This window comes from Suncus etruscus, chromosome 4, assembly GCF_024139225.1.
Source record: "Suncus etruscus isolate mSunEtr1 chromosome 4, mSunEtr1.pri.cur, whole genome shotgun sequence".
NCBI classification, from domain to species: Eukaryota; Metazoa; Chordata; class Mammalia; order Eulipotyphla; family Soricidae; genus Suncus; species Suncus etruscus.
In genome coordinates, this window is record NC_064851.1 from 154,594,442 (window position 1) to 154,618,012 (window position 23,571).

Genomic DNA, 23,571 nt, shown 5'->3' on the forward strand with positions numbered 1-23,571 from the left:
AGGAAGACTGTGTCCCTTTCCTATACTCTGCCTTTCCACTACACCAGAGACTGATGCCTACACTGTGCATAAACTGATCATGTAAGCAGTCAAGGGCAAGACAGCCCTCTGTAAGGCAGCCACCCAGAATATTCCTGGGGGAGGGGGAGTTAGAATACAAATCTAGGGTCTAAAAGGAAGGATGGGGGCAATCCACAGAAAGGAAATAAGGTTGGAAGTAGGCCATGTTAGAGGAAAAAAAAAAAAAAAAAGAAACCCTGATCTAGAGCAGAAACACTGATCTAGGGTACAAAGAATATGCCAATAAGGATGATAAAATACAAATGGCAATGATGATAGAATCCACTAAAGGGGAAAGACAGACAGCCTGTTCAGAGAATCTATAAAAGAGTCGTTGCATTTCTCAGTAACCTCTGTTCTACATAACCAAAACCAAGTTATGAGCATTGTTTCAACTTTAAAAAGGAGTTAAGGTTTCATTTGCAACAACAAAGTTATTTTTCTCTGTAGTCTATAGTCTGTAGTAGCTATATTAATAGTTGTCAGTGCACTTTGTGACTGAGGACTAGATAGAACAAATGGCAAACACAAATTTAATCTTGCTCTTGTTTGCCCTCTGCTCTAGAATCCAAGCCTGCCGAGCCACCATCTTTCCCACCATCTTGATCTTTCTTTAACTTTGCACTCCATACCAGCTGTAACAGAGAAATGTGGCATTATGTAATTGAATCTACCTCTAACTGTTCAAGTCTAATTACTGCTCATATGATCATTGGCAGCAGACATACACTACTAATTACATTAATCCAATTTACCACATGAAAAATCATCATGTGTGCTGAGCCCGGAAATGGTGCTGCTCCACTATTTTCTTGCACCTTACATCTCCTCAAACCAGTGAGACCCCGCTTGTGGTTCACGAAGATGAACCAGAGTGAGCTCTTCAGAGCTCTTCAGAGCTCCCTGCCCAGCTGATCTGAAGAAATGAGTGGTGGGTTGGCCCCAAGTAAAAGCACCATGTATGTTTCCAACTAGCTATTTCCCTGACCAACAATGATTATACCAGATATTTTCTAAGTATGGCCAAGTTGTAAAGCAGGGGTCTCAAACTCGTGGCCCGCGGGCCATTTGCAGCCCTCCGTACAACATTTTGTGGCCCTGTCCTAGAAGAATCTTTTTTTTGTTTTGTTTTGTTTTCGTTGTTTGGGTCACACCCCCCAATGTTCAAGGCTTACTACTGACTTTGCACTCAAGGATCACCCTGACTTTGCCTCCTGCGGCCCGCAGATAAATTGAGTTTGATGTTACTATAATGAAAGATAAAGATATCATGAAGAGTAAAGGGTTGCATTTATTTTGGTTTTGGATAAAGACTACACAAAACTGCACAGAGGTCATAAACAACGAACAGTTATTTGGTAGTTTTAAAAGCAAGCATTGCTATCGACAATGAGAAGAGCAGCTTAGTTTATCCGAAGATAAAACTACTTTGATAAATCTAAATTTGGGGAAAGTCATGCCTGTTCCAAAAACATGCTTGGAGAATGTGAACCTACAAAGAAGAAAAAGAAAAAGAAAATTCCTGAACCAGAAGAAATTGACGGAGTAGAAGAGAGTGAAGATGAAGGTAAGGATCCTGCTCTTGACAGCCTCAGCCAGACCACAGCTTTCCAAATTTGGGAGATTATGACTCTAAGAATCTATACATTTGGCATATTCTAGGATGAAACACCATTAACCAAACGAATGGAAGCAAAGATATACAAATTGGGACTACATTAAACTAAGAAGCTTCTATACCTCAAAGGAAACAAGAACCAGATAAAAAAAACTGCCCAAAGAATGGAAAAAACTACACACCCAATACCCATCTGATAAGGGGTCAATATCGAAGAAATACAGGCACTTGTGAACCTTAAGGAAAACATTGAACTCTACCAAAAATGGGAAAGAGATGAACAGACATTTCCTCAAAGAAGAAATGCAGATGAACAAAAGACACAAGAAAAAAATGTTCCACATTATTAATCATCAGGAGGATGCAAATCAATACAATGAGACATCATCTCAAACCACAGAGACTGGCACACATCACAAAGAAAAGAACTAGTGCTAGTTTGGATGTTCTCAAAGAACAAGGAACTGATCTAGAACACCACTCCTAGGAATACCATATATACTCAAGTAAAAGCCAATCCCCTTAATTTTACCCTAAAAACTGGAAAAATTTAGTGACTCGAGTATAAGCCGAGGTGGAAAATGCAGCATGATATGGTAAATTTCAAAAATAAAAATATATACCCCAAAATTACAATTATTGAGGAATCAGTAGGTTAAATGTTTTTCAATATTTATTGCTAAACAAAAACTGTAAACTAACAACAATAACTTTAAAACTTTAAATGAAATGCAGAAACCGTAGCTTAATGGGTAATCAAGGCAAATCACAAAGGTTATTCCTTCAAAACTGGATTCCTCCTCCTCCTCATCTGTATGGCCAATCAGCTTCAGCTGTCTCTGATGTGAGGGTCTCAGCATAGACATTGTCATCATCACTGAGTTCACAGAAATCATCATTACTGCTGTCGGTCTCATACAAAGCACAGAATATTGTGGGATAAATAGTTCAGTGGCATCCAGTTCAGCTCAGCCGAGACTTGTGGACTGAGATGAAGCATAGCCCTCTCCAGTAGATGGCAGAAGACTGGAGATTGCACATTTGATTCAGTGTGCACTCACCGAATCAAATAACCTGTATGATCTGAGTATAAGCCAAGTTCTGGGTTTTTGGCACAAATTTTGTGTTGGAAAATCTCGGCTTATATTTGATTATATAGGTATACTCTAGGAGCCCAATGCAGAAAAGCTGTCTGCACTCCTTTGTTCACTGCAGCACTATTCACAATAGCCAGAATCTGCAAACAACCCAAGTGCCAGGAACCAGATGAGTGGATTAACAAACTGTGGTACAGCTATATAATGAAATATAATGTAGCTGTTAGGATTTGCATATACATGAAGGGATATGAAGAGTAGCATGTTGAACAAAATGAGTCGTAGGGAAAGGGATAAATAGAATGATCTTACACATTTGTGTGAGATGTAAAAAAAGAAGACAGAATGATAATAATAGCCAAAAACAATAGAGTCAAGGGCCAGGATGACCAAACTGATGGTAGGAAGCTTGCCACAAATATCAGGTAAGGGCAGAAAAGGGACCACTATGGCAATGACAGTGATCACTCTGAAGAACTGGGTTCTTTTTGTTCTTTTTTATTTTTGGTTTTTGGGTCACACCTGGCAGTATTCAGGGGTTAATCCTGGCTCTGCTCTCAGAAATAGCTCCTGGGAGGCACGGGGGACCATGTGGGATGCCAGGAATCGAATGGGTTCCGTCCAGAGTTGGATACGTGCAAGGCAGACAACCTACTTCTGTGCTATTGCTCCGGTCCCAGAACTGGGTTCTGAAAGAAGGTAAAGTGATATGCATAATATCCCTGCATTAACAATATGGAAAATCACAGTGTCTAAAAGGAAAAAGATAAAGAGGAATTGAAGAAAAATGTCTGCCACAGGGGGAGGCGGGGGGAGGGCAGGAGAGAAACTGGGGACATTGGTTGTGGGAAACATGCACTGGTGAAGTATGTTAGACATTGTATGATTGAAACTCAATTCTGAATAACTTTGTATCTCATGGTGATTCAATTATATCATTAATTTAAAAATAAAATAATTTTTTAAAAAGTAAAAGAAAAAGAAAAATCATCATGTCGAACAAAATACCTATATAGAATTAAACTAAGCACCCATGAAAATAAGGGGTTCTGAGTTATGTTTATTTCAGAATAAGATGCTCACTGACTCAGAAAATACACTGCCCTATTGACTGATACGGGCAAGGTGAATAAGAGATATCATTAGGGCCCCGAGAGATAGCACAGCAGCGTTTGCCTTGCAAGCAGCCGATCCAGGACCTAAGGTGGTTGGTTCGAATCCCGGTGTCCCATATGGTCCCCCGTGCCTGCCAGGAGCTATTTCTGAGCAGACAGCCAGGAGTAACCCCTGAGCACCGTTGGGTGTGGCCCAAAAACAAACAAACAAAAAGAGATATCATTAAAAAAATAAAATAATACAACTCAGTTTTGCAAGTAAATAAAATGATGGGGGATTAATTCCCCCAACAACTTGCCATGAAACTAAGGCCTTGAGTTAATGAAGAAACCGATGGAAAGCTAAAATAGGATTACTTACAGGATCTAAGCCTTCTTTCTCCAGTTTGGCTTTCTCCAAGTAGTAACTCCTTTCTGCCACGCTGAGAAGACGCCAACTCTCACTAATCTTCTTATTAATCTCAGACTGGGGGAGGTGGGGGAGCTCCTGCTGCACTTTCAGGTAGATGTCGTAATAGTATAGAAGGTAGGCTGACCTGAGGAAGCATTTTCTTAAGGCTCTCCCCCAGAAAGCCAGGCATACATATATAACAGTAGGATTTGAATAGCCAAGAAGTAAATACCAAACAGATCTTTTATTTCAAAACATTTATCTAAACAAGAAAACATTCAAATAACACCCCAGATGGGGTGCAGGAGGAGATATTTCCCTTCAGAGGAAGCAAAACTTTGGCTGGCTTCTTTATGGACCAGCTTCTTCTGCATTTCTGCAGGGATAAACTTAAATCTGAAATGTGCCCTGAAAAGATGCAGATAACCATCATTTAAGGCTTTCAAGGAAAGGTGTCTTGGGAAGCTGTTATATAGTCTAATCATTTTGTACACAGCTTTTGGTCATTTCATAAATGAACAGCAACTTCTGGAGTCTGAAAAGAAAGTGAGTAGAAAAGGAAAGTGAACCCTCACTCCCTAATGGCGAAAGAAAGCCCTGGCACAAAGTCTGGAGTATTCACTTCTAAAATAAATAAGAGCTACAATTTGGATACTATTTGTAGTTATCATTGATACCTTCACACTTTCAATTTCCCTCCCTGTAGAGATATCCCCTCCTCTGCCCTACTGCCCAGTCATCAAAATGACAACAAAGGGAGAAAAGATTATGTTGACTAACCTTGGTTTCTTGGCCTTTTCTCCATGAATCTTATACTTTTTCTTCTTCTTCGGTGGCCCAGGAGCAGTATAACAGTAGGCTTCCTCAATTTCCTCCATCACAACAGTTACCTCAGTACCATCATATGATGTGTCCATGGCTAGAGGAAACAGACATTAACATATTTGAAAACTGTCTCCGATTCAGTGATTCCCAGCCTCGTTCTGGTTCTTGCTTCTCATTTCTCAAACCCAACAGATCTTAAGAAGAAATCTGTCATTCTTCTTCCACTAATATTCCAGAGTGTGGTACTTCTAAATCAACCTCTAGAGTGACGAGATATACACGTTTAACACAAATCCAAGTTGATCCTTCTGAACAGAAGTTGGGATCACCATTTAAGACAGCCCTTTCACTCATAACCACTCACAGAGTATTCACAGTAGTCCCTTCATCCTAGGGTGTGACTTGGTGATAGTATATTGGATTATTCCTCACTTGCTATTCGGTACAATAATTGATTAGGGTAGGATCAGTAAGATAATAATCTTATGGAAATGTTTTCATATATAACACCTTCAACTCAATAATTACCTCCCACATTGTAAAAATCCCCTATAGTAAAAGGTAAAAACAGTATGAGGACAGAAGCCAAAAACTCTCACCCCCTGGTCGCAGAAGATGTGTAGAGTTAACAGCACTTGCTTTGCATGATGAAACCTGTTAGATCTCCTGGGTCCCAAAGGCCCCACAAGCACCACCAGCAGTGACCCGAGTATCAGTGGTGTAGCCAAAACACCCTAGCATCTCCTCCCTCCTGTTTCACCTTTAAGAAATTGCTTCAAAGAGTCATTCAATATCTCAAACAGGCAGTTCAGCGATACAGTGTCTATATATACAAGATTATTGGGGGGGGGGGGTTGGGGTCTCCCAAGCAGTGTTCAGGGCACCTTGGAGATCCCATCAGCAATTGTTTTAATACACGTGGGGGGGTCAGGCTTTTGGGTCACACCCTGCAGCACTCAGGGTTATTCCTGGTTCTGCACTCAGAAATTGCTCCCGGCAGGCTTGGGGGATTAAATGGGATGAGCTGGGTCCCTCGGGGATTGGCAAATGCCCTGCCACTGGCTCCCCCATCAGCAATTCTGAGCTAATTAGGCTGATGCTGTTGCTCACACCTCCTCTCAGAGTAGTACCTGCTATGCTGGGGAGGACACTCTGCCCTACGAGAGATCAAAGCAGATCAAGCACATACTAGGCACTGTACTTTAATCATTATCCTATCCCATCCCAGAGATTTTCTGTTGTTGTTTTGGGGCCACACCTATTGGTGCTTAGGGCTTACTCCTGGTGGGTTAGAGAAGGCATGTGGGACTTTGGGGCTTGAACTCAGGTCAGCCACATGCAAGGCAAATGCTTCCTACCTGCTGTACTATAGCTACAATCCCAACATTCAGATTTCTTTCTACTCTGTCAGTCTGTATTGTGTGACTTTTGCTAAGTCATTTGCTATTTTAAGTTCAATTCTCTCATGTATTTGAAAAAATGCCTTATCTACCTTATTAGGTTTATAGCTATCAGGGACAATAAATATCAGATAACTGGTAAGTAACACATAAAAGAGTTAATTATTGGGTGGCATTCTCCCTAACTTGGGGGGTGCTGGGAGCCTTGGCAAGCCTCCAGCCGTCCTCCTATTTCCCCCTGGACTTTAGGCCTGGCCTGAGAGCCACCTCGGGTGGCCTGCTGTGGGTTCCAGGGGGGACTCTATTAGGGGTCTCCAGACTCCACCCCCCACTCTAGGGAGGAGGAGCAGAGAGAGGGGCCGGGCAGATAGCTGGCTTCTGGTGCCTTGATCCTGGAGGCCAGCTCTTCCCAGGTATGGGGTTAGGGGACACCCTATGCCGGTGGCATTCTCCCTAGCTTGGGAGGCTTGGCAGGCCTCCAGCCGTTCCCCTATTTCCTCCCCTACTCCAGGCCTTCCCTGGTTGCCGGCCCAGGTGGACTCTATTGTGGTCCTCAGGCTTTCCCCCTTTCACTCCCGACACTAAGGGGGGGACATATGGGGTGGATGGCGGGCCGATGCAGCACTGGTGTATGTCGGGATAATACGTCGTGACATTCACTGGTATTTTTCTCATTGGTCTCCATTTCAAACACCGCGCGGGGGCGTACCATATATATATATTTTAAATAAAAATGAGAGGATGAAATCTCAGGTTGGGAAGAGACCAGTTCAGGTGGGCGTACCATATATTTTCAAAATAAAAATGAGAGGATGGACTCTCAGGCTGGGAAGAGGCCAGTACTCTTTTCCTACTTGTTTACTCTCAGTGGCCTCTTGGCTTCTTCCTTCTTTCATTGTGTAACTGTGGTTGCTACCATACTAGGTTTCTGATTAGTTCCCAGAAACGGTGACAATTGAGTCCACTGTCTTAAGTTAGATTGTTTATTTTCCCCACTTTTTATCTTTTCTCCTCTTTGTGAACTGTTCAATAAGGTATTTTGGTGAAAGAGTCCCTCTCTCTCTATCTTTCCTTCCCTTTGTTATTTGTTAAATAAGGAAGTTTGTAGAAGTGTCCCTCCATTTAACGTTTATATAAGAACCAAGTTAATTGGATTGTTGGACTTGTTCTAGCATCCCATAGGCACCAATCTCGCCACGTGATACTGTTCTTCCTTTGCATAGGTACATTAAAATGGAAAATTATATACAAACATGTTCTATCTTATAAAGATGGAAACACACACATTTTCATAAACAGTGACAATAGTGCCCACTGTCTTAAATTAGATTGTTTATTTTCCCCACGTTTTATCTTTTTTTCTCTTTGTGAGCTGTTCAATAAGGAATTTTGGTGAAAGAGTCCCTCAGTTTTAAGCTTATGTTTGAACCAGCTCAAGGGGATTATTGGACCTGTTCTTGTGGCCCCCTTATGCGCTGATAATGCCAGGTGGCATTATTCCTTGTTTGCATGGGGACATTAAAATGGAAAATACTATACATACAAATAAGTTCTTATCTAATAGAGATGGGAACACACAAATCTTGTGGTGTAATGGAACTTTACAAACCCTGAACATTGACATGATGACCTGGCATAGGCCTCAGAGGTTTGGGCATTTTCCAGTCACCCCTGAACCAGGGAAGCCATCTATGAAACATTCAAAGTTGTCTATGATATCACCTGGAAGCAAACCTCTACCAGGGAAGACCCTACTGCTGCTCTGACATCGATTTACTCAAAAGAGTCTTCCCTTAACACTGAGAAGATTTAAACAACAACAACGACCTGCGTGCTGGACAGGGCTTTCTGCATTGCCCGTTAATTGTGAGTTGAAATTAGATGCTGCTTCGCACCACCCTGACTTCAATGTAGGATATACAGATTCCAGGACCTTCAATACAGAAACATGAGACCAACAACAGACACTGTGAAAAATATAACTGTATGGGCACTACAGACAATGACCGGGATTGGACAAACTAGTTTTCCTGGAGCCTAGAAATGGTCTTATGTCAGGAAATTTCAGGGGTAGGGTTTCCTTGTACTTAGGCCAAAGTTTTCCTTTCCATGACCCCCATACTTTAGTGGGCCCATGCAAACGATAATTGCCACACTAACATTGTTTTTACAGTGCTCCTTTTACTCTAAACCTTTAAGATACCACTAGTAAAAATATCTGGAACTGCAAAAAAAAAAAAAGGTTTACATTAGTGTTAACATATATGCTTTTAGTTACACTAGCATTCTGGGGGATAAAGGAGGGAGATAAAGGATATATGCTTGGGAAAAGGGATGAAGGGAGGACAACACTGGTGGTGGAAAGGCCCTCGTTTATTGTCACTGTGTACCTTAAATATCACTGTGAAAGATTTGTAATTCACTTTGGCCACAATAAAATAAAAGAGTTAATTATTAAAGATGGTTCATCTGTTTATGACAGGCTAATGACTAGCCCAAGGCCATCCATCTAAAAGGTTTGAAAGATGAGTTTTTTATTCAGAATTTCAAATTTTCATGTCTCTTTTTTATTGTATCACACTGTTTCCTGTCTTCACTGGCAGCCCTCTAAACTAGCATTATTCCACAAACTCGTTATGCATGATGAAAATGTTCTACATCTGTTCTCTTAAATATGGGAGCTACTTATTACGACTGAGTACATGAAATAAGGTTAGTGTGACTGAGAAACACGTTAATTTTATCTGTTCAATTAATCTAAATAGTCATACCTAGCCAGTGGTTACAATAACAGCACAAGTTAAAACAGCTGACAAACACTTTTTAGCTCTCTGGCACTGGCATAAGACAATAGAAAACCTCTTAACAGCTTTTTCCAGGAAAATCCAAATGTTAAAACAAAAACGGAATGGCTAGTTTAAATTTAAGTTTGGAGGCAGGAAGTTAACACAGCTGGTACAGCATTTTCTACACACAGTCAACCTGGGTTCAATCCCCAGCACCCTATATGGTTACCAGAGCTCCACTTTAAGTGATTCCTGAGCACAGAGCCAGGAGTTAGCCCTGAGCACCAGCAGGTACGTTAGATGTACATGCGCATACACAGTTATCTTCTCTGCAGCTTTATTTGAGTCAAAGTTTCTTGTTTGTTTCTGGGACACACCTCCAGTGGTCAGGGCTTATTTCTGGCCCTGAGCTCAGGGGATCACTCGTTTGGTGAACCAAGGATCAAACCAAGTTAACTGTGTGGATAGGCAAGTGCCCAACCCACTATACTACTGCTCTGAGCACCCAAAGTTTTGATTCAAGACTCAATCAATTCAAGACTTGAGGAGTTCCCAGAGTGGCTGGAACATATAGAAAATTTGCCTTGCAGCACCCAACCCAGGTTCGATTAACAGCACCACATATGGTCTTCCAAGCTCCACAGGAGTGAATCTAAGATGCAGAACCAGGTGCAACCCCTGAGCACCACCCAGTGTGGCCCCAAAACAAAGTTCCCAGATATTCAGAATTTTACAGAAAGGAATATAATTGCTACTGAAAACCTATAAAAGATTTTGAGAATCTGGGAAAAGGGCAACATATAAAGGTAATATACCATTGTTTGGAGATTTCGCCCTACAAATCGATAAAGTATCTGATAAAGAATAAGATAACGAGCACCTTGCCAAATCAGAAGACCTGGTTCCAAATCTAGTCAACTGATATCAAAAAAGTACATTCTGGGGACAATGAGAGAGCACAGTGGTAGGGCGTTTGCATTGCAAGCCATCAACCCAGGACAGACATTGGTTCGAATCCCAGCATCCCATATGGTCCCTTGTGCCTGCCAGAAGTGATTTCTGAACACAGAGGCAGAGGTAACCCCTGAGCACTGCTGGGTGTGGCCCAAACAAAACAAAAAAGTACATTCCCTGCCTGAGCAGAAGAGGCTAACTCAGTAGATACTATCTTTGTAGAGACAAGAATCATTTTCAGATAATTATGAATCCTAGAAAAATTATATTAAAAATGCAGATCAGGGGCTGGAGCCCATAGCACAGTGCTATGTAGGGCATTTGACTTGCATGTGGCCGAACTGAGCTCAATCCCTGCCATCCCATATCGTCCCCTGATCACTACCAGGAGTGATTCCTGACAGCAGAGCCAAGAGTTAAGACTTGAGCACCATGAGGTGTGGCCAAAATACAAAAATAAATAAATAAAATTATAAAAATAAAATGTATGTCAGTATTCCACTTACAATGTTAAAGATATCCTCCATATCATGTTCACATATTGTATTTAAGTTTCTTTCTAGTTCTGTGTAATCTTTCATTTCTTTTCCTATTAAAAAAAATGGTTGGAGAGATGGCATGGAGGTGGGGCGTTTGCCTTGTATGCAGAAGGACTGTGGTTCGAATCCCGGCATCCCATATGGTCGGTTCCCCGAGCTTGCCAGGAGCGATTTCTGAGCGTAGAGCCAGGAGTAACCCCTGAGCGCTGCCGGGTGTAACCCCCGCCCCCTCAAAAAAATTCTGTAGGCAACTCTGGAAGAGAACACACCACTAGCTTGGCTTGAGAATCAAGGGGCTAGCAACGAGTAACGGAAGCTAGAGTTCAAACATCAAGGCTCACAGTGACTGTGCCACTTTTGCTCTTAGTAATTAAAGCGCAGCTCTTGGGTCTTGTAGGAGATGGCAGTAACTGCAGGAAAGCATCTGTTTTAAAACAAATTAAATAAATAAAGGCAACAGGATTTGGCAGCCAGAAAGACACAAGGGGAAAAAAATGGCCCTGTCAACCGCCTTGTATAGGAGGACAGGGACAGATACAACCCCAGAGAATCGAGCACTTGTCAGTACCTGCTTGTAATCCTAAATCAAAGCGTGTTTTTAGATCCGAGGCCCGAGAACAGCAATGAATGTATTAAAAAAAATCAAGATAAAAAGCTCCGGGTTGTGATCTAAGTTTGGGCAATCTACTTTACGCACAAGACAGTTTCTGCATGCAACATTCCCTTGTTCTGCAGTTTGCGGCTCTTCCTGGGAGCCGTAGGCGAAGGCCTTGGACGGGGGCAGGGGCTGGGTTGGGGCCCTGAGGATGAGTCGCGTCCCTGATGGGCTCTCTCGAGGGCAGCGAGGGAGGCTGCGCTTTGGGGGCACACTGGGCTGGCCTTACCCGGAGGCGCGTGGCGGCCCCGCAGCTCACATTCCCCGCGGCGCCCGGCCCGTGGGCTCGGCTGGGGGGCTGGCCTTGGCGCTCGCACTCGCGCTGCCCGGGGCTGGCGAGAGTCGGCACCGACGACGTGCAGACGGGGACGAGGGCGAGGGCGCGCGCGCGCATCCCGGGCGCTGGGTGGAGGAGCCCCGGCCCCGAGGCCCTGCCCGGAGACACGCAGCCCCTCCCCGCGCCTCGCCTCCTCCCGGGGCTCGCGCTGTCAGGTCGCGGAGGACGTCTGGGCGCGCTCCGGAGACTCTTCACCGATGCTCGCCGAGGGCCCGGCCAAGGCGTCACCGAGCCCCACTTCGGCGGCAGCACAAACGGAGACCCGGGCTCGCCAGGGAGACCTGTCCCGGCGGCCCTCGCGGCGCCCCGGAAGCGATCTTGGCTCGTGCTGCGCGTGACCCCTCGGCGCAGGCGCAGTCGTCCCACCTAGGTAGCCTTGCGGGTCTTAGCGACGCTTTAGATTGGTTTCGCTGCAGGGGGCGGGGCTAGGGCGCCGAGGCCGCTGTGCTACTTCCTGCTTCCGGCCGGGGATTCCGGAAGCCGAGGACACGCTGCAGAGGCTCCGCAGCCGGAAGTTCCTTCCGAGGCCCCTGTTTGGTGCCTCTCGACCCTGGGTAGCTGGCTTAGGTGCTTCATTCAGTCGGAGTCGGCGCACTTTTCTAACGTCATCAGTCCGCGTCAGCCTCTCTAACTAACCGCCTGCTTGGATTAAGGAAGGCAGTGCAAACACTCATCACAAGCTGAGCCCCGTGTTGATGTCTCTGGATGTCTCTGGAGCTGATAGTTGCTGTGCCCTGCTTCAAACCCCTCTTCGAAAAGCTATGCTCATTGTATCCATGAATCCAGACATCACCTCTGATTAAAAAATACCTCAAATTATTTTACATATTTTTTGTTTTGCAGGTTAAAGTTTTTTTTTTGTTTTTTTTTTTTTAATAAACTACTATTGACAGTCGCGCAGGGGCGCGAAAATCTTTTCTTCTTCCTAGGCGGGCATGACCGAAAATAATTGAGAAGCGCTGGACTAAGGCCTGCCTATTTGTCCACCTCCATTCTTGGCCTCTCCATGGTCCGCTCTCCACAACAGCCCAGTTAAACCCCCCCCCCCCTTTCTAGGGTAGAGTTTCTAGGCCACACCCCGTGGCGCTTACGGGTTCCTCCTGGCTCTGCATCCAGAAATCGCTCCTGGCAGGATTCAGGGAACCCTATGGGATGCCAGGGATCAAACCCGGGTTAGAATGCAAAAGTCCTTCCCTAGTGCTATCCCTCTGGCCCCATGCTTTTCCTTTCTTTCTTCTCTCTACAACCTATTTTGTCTGGTTTGGTTTGTTCTTCTTTCACTCTGAATCTGATTAGGTCACTCCCTGCTTCAAACCCGTGACCTATCTTTCATCTAATAAAACCACTTTTCTGGGCTTGATCCCCAAACTGGCTTAGCTTTTCATTCAGCTTCTTTTTCCATGCCCCTTCTCAGTATTCCTAGGACAAGCTATGGAGTATTCGAAGTGTTTAGGAACAGTGGATTTATGGTTTGCTCCTAAGGTCTGAATCCCTGTCCTGCCACAGTGTAACATATATAAAGTAAAATATGCTCTCAAAGTAGAGCCTTAATAAATAATTCTTATCTAGTAAATAGGACCATCACTCTTGGGCTACTCAGTTCAAGCCAGAAATCTGGGCCTTGATATTTCTGCACTCCACACCCAGTCCAGCTAGACAGGAAAAGCCCTGAAAGGGAGACCTATCTCCACTTAACTGTACCCCACAGCTGGACTCCTATAGCTACTTACGAGGTATCCTGGTTTTTCACAGTACAGTCATTTGTCTCTTTGCAGTCTTCATGGTTTCCTATTGCACTCAAGTCAACGTAACCAAACTATTTGGGCTGTTATGCTACCTAACCCACTATTTATTATCTTCAGATGTAGGGCCACCTCTTAGGAAAATGTGCTTTACCCATTAAGTTCTCAACCTTGCAACCAAAAGAAATTTTCTGAAATGCAAATCTAGGATCAAGAGATAGCTCAAAGGGCAAGAGTGTAGGCTTTGCATGTTGGCATAGCAGCCTGGGAAGGGTATGTCCCCACATTCCCAAAATAAACAAATGCAAATCTGGTCATGCCTTATTATTATTATTATTATTGGCTTTTGGTGTTTGGGTCACATCCAGCAACGCTCAGGGGTTACTCCTGGCTCTCAGCTCAGAAATTGCTCCTGCCAGGCTCAGGGGACCATATGGAATGCCGGGATTCAAACCATCGTCCTTCTGCCTCCATGCTATCTCTCTGGCGCCATGCCATATGTTTTTCAAAAAGTCTCTAACAAGATAGGTTCCTTAAAAGTCTCAAGCGATTGCACAAAAGTGTACTTTCTGGGGCCTGAGTGATAGTATAACAGGTTGGGCATTTGCCTTGTTTGTAGTTGACCTGGGTGCGATCCCTGGCATCTTGTATGGTTTCCTAATCCCTGCCTGGAGTAATTACTGAACATAGGGCCATAAATAACCTCTGAGCATTGCCAGGTGTGGCCCCCAAACAAAAAGCAGTGGGGGAGGGTGAGTGCACTTGCTTTTCTTCTAGTTGCAGATCCTGGTGCACTTGCCTTGCTTCTAGTAAATCTGAGTGCTGCTGGGAGTGACACACATACCCCCAATTACAAAACCATCTGTAGCCCCTGAGTACCACTGGGTGCCCACTCCGAAAATGGAGGGGAGTACAGGCCCAGCGTCAAGCTAGTAGAATCCTTATAAACTATTCTGTAAATTGGCCCATGTTCTAAGATTTGTTTTTTCCTGAACATACTATTTTCTTTGTACTTCAATGATTTTACTCACATTTCCTTCCAGTATGTGAATCATTTATTTTTTTCAAGTCCATAATTAGTAGTTCCCTTTCTGAGTGCAATCTCCACACAAACCATATTCCAGTTGAACAATTGTACTTCTAAGTTCTAGTTAGGACTTAGAACCACTATCAGAGTATTACATTCATACCACCTTTTGACTTCTTTGCCTCCCTGGTAATCTTTTTTTTTTTTTTTTTTTTTTTTTTTTTTTGGTTTTTGGGTCACACCCGGCGGTGCTCAGGGGTTACTCCTGGCTGTCTGCTCAGAAATAGTTCCTGTCAGGCACGGGGGACCATATGGGACACCGGGATTCGAACCAACCACCTCTGGTCCTGGATTGGCTGCTTGCAAGGCAAACGCCACTGTGCTATTTCTCCGGGCCCATCTCCCTGGTAATCTTAAGAGTAGCATTATGCTCCAGTCATCTGTGCATTGCTGGCACCAAGCACAATGTTTGGTACATAGAAAATGCCATGAATGGATAGGTGTGTGGTAATAATTGTAGAAGTCACAGTATCATCTATTATCTCTTTAAGACCTCTCATAACAAAAGTTCTAAGCAGGAAAGTGCAACTATTGAATTCTGTTCTGTTCTAGTAGCCTGGAATGTGGTGGTATATTGTTTTAAAATCTGAATTCCAGGGGCTATGAAGATAGCTTAAGGACTAGAAGAATTATCTTGCATGCAAAGCCTCAAGTTCAATAGCTGGCACTGCTGGCATAGTCCCCTCGTATCCCCTTTACACACATCTGAATGCCTCTAAATAAGGCACATAAACCATACACTATTAATATATTATCCCTATTTCATACTATGCCACCATCCTGCCCGGAAAAGGGACTTTAGGGGTCATCATATGGTTCTATGGCTTGTTACCATGAGACAGTAAATCACTGGGACCTGTTCAAAGGACTGAACATGCTTGAAGACCAAGGTTTGATCCCTGGCATGCTATGATCATCCAAGCACTATCTGGATTGACCTTTGAATATGAATCAGGAATAGCCCATTAGCACCATCAAATATGCCCCAAAAGTCCTAATTATATGTATATGTATAAATGTTCATATATTTCCTCATAGAGATTTTCATTCAACAGAAGAGGTGGGGGAGAAACACAAATATCTTTCTGGTTGAGATTTTCCTCTTCATTTAAAAGTGGGAGAAGAGGGACTGTTTCATGTAGCTGGCCAGGTTCAATTTCTGGCATCCATTATGATTCCCCAAGTCCACCAGGAATGATTCCTGAGTGCAGATCAAAATTAAGCCCTGTCCACCACCACATATAGCTCCAAAACCAAAAAATGAAGTGAGGAAACAATCATAGAGATACCATAGCAGGTAGGATGCTTTCCTTGAATGCAGTCCATTGAGGTTTGATCCCAGGAACAGTATATGGTCCCTAAGCCTGCCAGGAGTGATCCCTGAGTGCAGAACCAAGAGTAATCCTGAGCACCAGTGGGTTTAGCCCAAACATCAAAATAAATTTTTAATAAAAATGGATAAAATAGGGACCAGAGCAATGGCACAGCAGTAGGGAGTTTGCCGTGAATGCAGTTGACCCAGAACGGACCATGGTTTGATTCCCCAGCATCCCATATGATCCCCCAAGCCAGGAGCGATTTCTGAGCACAAAGCCAGAGCATCACCGGTATGGCCAAAAATCCCTCCCAAAAAATGGGTAAAATAGACATACATTTTGGAGTTAACATTAGTAAAATAGGCCTCCTCTTTTTTTTTTTTTTAATTTTTGGGCCACACTTTTCTACACATACAGACTGATAGAAGTCCATGGCTCAGTTTTTGAAGAAAATTGAGCTTGGGCTATCTGTAAGATCTATTTTAAACTTTGAGTCTACATAAGTAATCTCTATAAAATGGCTGTAACATGGGGATGATGAAGTAGGCAGGGCACTTGCCTTGCACACAGCCAACTCTGGTTCAATAATCAGCATCCCATAGGCCTCCCAGACCACTGCTAGGAGAGATTCCTGAGCTGAGAGCCAAGAGTAAGCCCTGAGCACCACCGAATGTGGTCCAAAATCAAACAAAAATGCATAAATTGTATCTTCTATTAATTATGACTTTTATGTTCTCATTTCCTAGTAGAAATTTTTTAAATATACAAACATGCCTTTAGGGAGGAATACACTTCTTTGGTTCCCAATTATGATCCCATTTTGACTTCTCAGTTTTACCTATCTGTAACCTAACAAACCTTCAGGAGGAACTGATATAAGTAGCTATGGTCCAACCTTCATTCTGTAGTATGGCAAATGCAGGAAACAAGACCTGCCAGCAGTTCTCTTGGGAAGAGAAAGTGAAAATCATGAAAACTGTAGATTCAGATAAAAAGAAAGTTGATAGAGCAAGACAATTTGGTATTACTCTTATTTTGTCTACATTATTAAGGGATCTGGTAAAATCTGAAGAGGCATCTGGAGGTCTCCCATAAAAATGATGGAGAAATGTTCTCTATTATCACATTGATAAAGCTGTTTTTGCTTGGTTTCAGAAATGTATGCCCAAATCACCTTGTGGCAGATTGTCTTATTCAGAAGAAAGTTCTCAACTTGGCTAATATACATGACTACTACATTTCCAAACTTAACAGATTCAGGGGTCATAAAGGAATTTGTCTTAAAGGTAGACTGTAAAGAGAATAATGAAAACTTAATCAATGGGCTGAGAATAAATAAGGTTAATGAGTGGCATATAGGAGGGAATTATTAAGTTCATTGCTGACTATAGTCCAGATCAGGGGTCCTCAAACTTTTTAAACAGGGGGCCAGTTCACTGTCCCTCAGACCATTGGAGGGTCTGACTATAGTAAAAACAAAACTTATGAACTAATTCTTATGCACACTGCATATATCTTATTTTGCAATGAAGAAACAAAACAGATATAAATATAATATGTGGCCTGCAGGCCATAGTTTGAGGACCACTGGTCTAGATGATATCTTTAATACTGATGAGACAGGAGTGTTTTTCCAGTTGTTCCCCCAGCACATGCTCACTGCCAAAGGGGATCATTGTGGAAGAAAGCAAAGCACTGGTTGACAGTACTCTTTTGTTCTAATGCTTCAGGGACTGAAAAATGAGACCACTGATTGTTGGCAAGTCAGCTGACCCTCACTGTCTCAAGAATGTGCTGTCACTCCCTTGGGATTACTGAGCAAGTCAGTGGGCCTATATGACAGTGTATCTCTTTAAAGAATGGTTGGTGCAAGTGGATGACAGGATGAAACAAGTAGAATGATGGATCCTCATTCTGACCATCAGCTGTCCTGCTCTCAGCATGATTCCATGATCATAAAGGGTTCAAGTGGGCTACCCACCTACAAACTACTGCAATTTTTCAGGCCTCGAATGTTGGTATCACACATACCATGAAATTGCTGCACAGGATCCACCTCCTAAAATAGATTCTCCTCAGGCTCAACAGCAATGAGGACAAAGAAAAATGGATATGATCTCTACAGCATGGTGGTTACGGAAGCAGTCCACAATGGTGAAGTGCTGTGGCACAAAAGCAGAAGCCAATAAACTGGATACTGTCATTGAAAAGTTGTGGCACTCGGTGGCAGTTGCCAGCCATGTCCCAAATCAAACACATTTCTAGGGTTTTGTCAGTACTGATGAGAAGCTTACCCTTCAGGAGCTGGTGTACATAAGACCTCCAGTTCATGGTGGTTAGAAAAGACACTGAAGATGCTGGCAATGAAGATGAGGGGGAGGCAGCCAAAAGTCACTATCAGAGTGTGAAGAAACTTAGGGAGTTTTTTTGGGGGGTGGGGGACATCTAAGTGGCAAAGATAAATGAAGAGAGTGACACAATTTCTTTTTGATCCCTCTCCCTCCCTTTCCTTCTCCCTCTATCCACACCTATCAATGCTCAGAAATTACTCCTGTCTTTACACTCAGGAGTTCCTTCTGATGTTTCTCTGGGGACCATTTGTGATACCAGAGATCAAACCTAGGTAAGCCATATGCAACGCAAGCACCTTGCCCATTGTACTATATGTCTCCAGTCCTTAACTCGTTTTCTTTGCCATTACTATTTGGTTTTTGTTTTGTTTTGTTTTTGTTTTGTTTTTGGGTCACACACAGCAGCTCTCAGGGGATACTCCTGGCTCTGTGCTCAGCAATAGCTCCTGGCAGGCACAGGAGTCCAAATGGGATGCTGAGAATCAAACCTGGGTCTGTCCTGAGTCAGCCGTATGCAAGGCAAATGCCCTACCACTGTGTTATCGCTCAGGCCCAGGGTTTTACTGTTTTGGTTTTTTTGAGTCACACCCGGTGCCACTCGGGTTACTCCTGGCTCTGTGCTCAGAAATCACTCCTGGCAGGCTTGAGGAGCCATATAGGATGCTGGGGATCGAACTCAGGTTGGCTGCATGCAAGGCAATTGCTTTCTCCACTTTGCTATCGATCTGGCCCCTTTCTTTGCCATTACTAAGAAATGCTTTCATTAAAAAGAAACCTGACATATGATTGCTGTTCTGGGTCAAACACTACTTAAATTTCTATCACATAGTATTTCCCATAAATCTTAATACAATAGGAAAAAGTAAGTTCAAATAATTTAGTTTCAAAGTTCCAGACAAGAGGCTATGTCTGGTCATCTACATCTGGTCATTCTCTTTGAAGTGAAAGGTGTTGGCATTTTCTGACCACCAGAGGGCAAAGGTAGACTATGTAATGGAGCCAATAGCTATTGAAAAGAAACCTTTAGAGCAGCTGTTCTGTAATGTCTCTGACATAATAGGTACTGAAGTTCAAATCTGGGCCAACTGCATGCAAGGCAAGCACTCGCTGTACTATAACATTCTGGCCAGTAAATTTTTAAAATATATTGGTATTTTAAAATTTAAAAATTAGGGGCCGGGAAGGTGGTGTTAGAGGTAAGGTGTCTGCCTTGCAAGCGCTAGCGTAGTCTGCGATTCGATCCCCCGGCGTCCCATATGGTCCCCCCGAGCCAGGGGCGATTTCTGAGCGCATAGCCAGGAGTAACCCCTGAGCGTCAAACGGGTGTGGCCCAAAAACAAAAAAAAATTTTTTTTAATTAAAATTTAAAATGTAAAATGGTATTTTAAAATATATTGGTAGCTGGTATGTTTATTTGAATTAATCTTATAAAGAATCTAGACACAAAACAAAACTTTATCATAACCATTTATTAGCAGACAAATAAAATGCACTTCCAGATCTCAACAGAAAGGGTCTTATAAATATAATGAACATATCCTTCCAACAGAAGGAACTCTCCTCTGTCACTATCCTGCAATTCACTCTCATAAGGTTTAGCATGAATTCTTTGGAATAGCATCAAGGCACTTGCTTTAACTTAAAAATACCTGGGTGGGGGGCTGGAGAGATAGCATGGAGGTAAGGTGTTTGCCTTTCATGCAAGAGGTCATCGGTTCGAATCCCAGCGTCCCATATGGTCCCCCGTGCCTGCCAGGAGCAATTTCTGAGCATGGAGCCAGGAGTAACCCCTGAGCACTGCCGGGTGTGACCCAAAAACCACAAAAAAAAAAAAAAATACCTGGGTGGTATAAAACATGTTCCTAAATTACTAGCCAAGTCTTGAATAATTGGAGGCAGAAGAGTATTAAAATTTGAGGTTATTTACCTCTTACCCTGATATTATCTTGATTTGTATTAAAAAATTGCAAAACAAAGGCCTAGGAAGATAAGTTCTAGGCCAGAGCACATACTTTGCATGTGGAAGACCCTGGTCCCATCTCAAGTAGTGAATGATTCCCCAAGAACTAAACATTGAGCAGGAAGTGAGTGGTACTTGAGCACCAAAGGATGTAGCCCCAAAACAAAAACAAAATTTTGGTGGAATCAAAATCAGAAATCACAGATGGCTGTACCCAGGAATCCTACATTCTAGTGCTAGGGGACCATTTTCAGTGCTATGGACTAGAGTAGGGTCAGCCCCTGCACTAACTTCTGGCCTACCCAAACCAAAACATAACTTTTTAAAAAAATGTTTTTGGACATACCCATCATTGTTCAGGGTTTACTTACTCCTAGCTCTTAGCTCAAGGATCACGCCTGATGAGATTCAGGGGACCATATATGGTACTGGGGATAGAACCCAGGCCAACTGTGTGCAAAGCAGGCATCCTATCTGCTGTACTATTGCTCTGACCCAAACTGAAAATTGTTATCAGGAAAAATAAATTACATAGAGTACAGAATTCTACATATTGGTCTGTTCATAATTTTTTAAAATTTTGTTTTTGGGCCACACTTGGTGGCACTTAGGGGGTTATTTCTGGCTCTGTACTCAGAAATTACTCCTTGTAGGCTTAGGGGACCATATGGTATTCCAGGGATCAAACCTGAATTGGCCACATGTAAGGCAAATACCCTACTCACTGTGTTATCACCCCGGCCCCTATATGTTCATGATTTTTTTTTTTTTTTGGGGCCACAACTGGCAACACTCAGGGGTTACTCCTGGCTATGTGCTCAAAAATCACTCCTGGCTTGGCGGATTGAACCACTGTCTGTCCTAGGTTAGTCACGTGCAAGGCAATTCCCTACCACTTATGCCACCACTCCAGCCCCTATGCTCATTTTTGAGAAATTATGGCAGCATTAGATCTCACAGTAATTTCTTAACTTTTTGACTTGAAAGCAAGAGATGTTTGTCTCCAAGTATCTTAATATTTAAAATGTAGGAAATGAATAGGTAAAAAGAATAACTATAAAATAAATTTACTAGATCCAGAGAAGTAACTTAGTAGTGGACTGAAATGCTGAGCATGCAGGAGGCCTATGTTGATCACTGGAACTGCAGACTTCTCCAAGTATCACAAGGAATGATCCTCCAATCCCCTTCCCCACAGACAAAAGAAATAGTATTAAAGTTGAAATTACAAGTTTTTCTATCTTAAGGTCCTTTACTGTTAATTGAAAGACCTTCAGTTAGAAGTCTGTCACTTTATTTTATGATATTGTTATTCATCAACTTCAAGGTCATAAGTAAAGCTCAAGAATGGTTATATAAGTTCCAGTATAAAATTAAAAACAGAGTAGGGGCCGGAGAGATAGCATAGAGGTAAGGCGTTTGCCTTGCATGCAGAATGTTGGTGGTTTGAATCCTGGCATCCTATATGGTCCCCCGAGCCTGCCAGAAGTACTACTACTCTACTCCTGTAGAGCCAGGAGTAACCCCTGAGCGCTGCCAGGTATGAGCCAAAAAACAAACAAAATTAAAAACAAGAGTGTCTTCAGTTTTGAGTCCTTCATTATTCCCCTTTTCATAAGATCTCCTACTCTATACTACCAGGATAAAATTATATCAAAGACTACTACTTAATAAATGCTCATTTAACTTTAAATGCATTTAATAGTTATCTTAAATTTTTAGTCACAGGGACCAGAGAGATATTACAGGCTTAAGGAATTTTGTCTTGTATATTGCCAACCCTAACTCAATCCCTGGCAGCAAATGACTCCCAAGAACATAGACTGGGAGAAATATTATAGCAGGTAAGACATTTGCTTTGCATGCTGACAACTTGGGTTTGATACCTGGTATTCCATACAGTCCCCTGAGAACCATCAAGAGCGATTCCTCACTGTAGAAATAACTCTTGAGCATTACCATATGTGCTCCCTGCCTACCCAAATAGAAAAACACAAACAAAAATATAAAAAACAAAGAATCAAAGCCTAGAGCAGCCTCCGCACTACTGGCTGTGATCCCGAACCTAGTCCTCCCAAGTTTCAGTTGCAAAACTTGGAAGAAAATAAAAAAGTTCTTACCAGGATAAGGAGTACCTTAAAGAAACACATCTCACTAAACCCGTATCTATATTCTCCATTCCTAAAGTTACTAAAAACAATTAGAAAAATAAAACGTTTTAACTTACAATATTTCAAAGCATTCTGCTTTAATATAAAGGTGTTCAAGGGGTCTAGAGTGATAATATAGTGGATAGGGCATTTATCAATCTGGGTTCAATCCTGGCACTCTATATAGTCCTCTGACCCCATCAGAAATGGTTCTGAGTAATAATCTCTGAGTAACACCCCCCCCAAAAAAGATTCATTTTGGCCTACAGAATTTTCACTATTGTATTTTCATTGTTATCAGCATTCAAATTAGTGACCATGATATTCTAAAATCTTTAAACCAGATAAGAAGCCAAATTAATTCAGAATCTTTAAGCCATTTAGATCCAATTTATTTTAGTTTCTGCTTTTTGTTTTTGGGTTACCCAGTGATGTTTAAGGTTTACTCCTAGAGAAACTTGGGGGGCTGTATGGGACGCCTGGGATTGAACCTGGGTTGGACATGTGCAAGGCAAGTGCCTTACCTGCTGTACTCTAACCCCTAGATCCAATTTCTTATGTCCAGTTTCAAATAGACATCACTAGTAGAGGTATTTTTTAAATATTAGTGGAAAACAAGAGAAACATTAAAGAACAGAAAAATTAAGTAAAATTAAAAAAAATTAATCATTCTACAATGTCACTATGAGATTATTCTCTGAATGGAACAGGACTTTCAAGCCTCATCATTCGCCTTAGTTGTCTGCCTCCTGCTCAGATTCAGCTCAAGCCTTCTCCAATGAGCATCCAATCTGTTACCATCGAGCTCAACTAGCGGAGTTAGCACCATTGCCTCAGGAACTGGCTCCACACTCCTGCACTGATCATCGAAAGTACCTGAAGTAATGTCTAAAAGAATTTATGGGGGATTGCAGAGGTAAAACAATAAGGCTCTTGCCTTGTATGATGCTGACTTAGGTTTGATCCCTGGCACTATGTATGGTCCTCTGAGCTCACCAGGAGTGATTCCTGAGCACAGAGTAGAGTCCTGAGCATGGCCAGGAGTGGTCTCAAAAAACAAAGAACTTATGACTCATCCATAGCAGTACTAGAGGAAAACAATTACATTAATAAGAACTACAGAGCTTGGATTTGTCATTAAAACTTTGACAGAATTGCAGTTCATATGAAATCTATTACACCATATCT

At 42.6% G+C, this 23,571-nt stretch overlaps 1 protein-coding gene and 1 pseudogene across 1 annotated transcript in view; one reads left to right on the forward strand and one right to left on the reverse strand.

The window, feature by feature from the left end:
• Nucleotides 1–11,858, reverse strand: part of HMGXB3 (HMG-box containing 3) — a 56,281-nt gene extending 44,423 nt beyond the window's left edge. The window contains 3 exon segments of the mRNA XM_049771911.1: nucleotides 4,252–4,426; nucleotides 5,062–5,200; nucleotides 11,670–11,858. Coding sequence (XP_049627868.1) covers nucleotides 4,252–4,426; nucleotides 5,062–5,198 — 312 coding nt within the window. The 5' untranslated portion in view covers nucleotides 5,199–5,200; nucleotides 11,670–11,858.
• LOC126006161 (zinc finger CCHC-type and RNA-binding motif-containing protein 1-like) lies at nucleotides 985–1,722 on the forward strand (annotated as a pseudogene).
• Nucleotides 11,859–23,571: the final 11,713 nt, after the last annotated feature.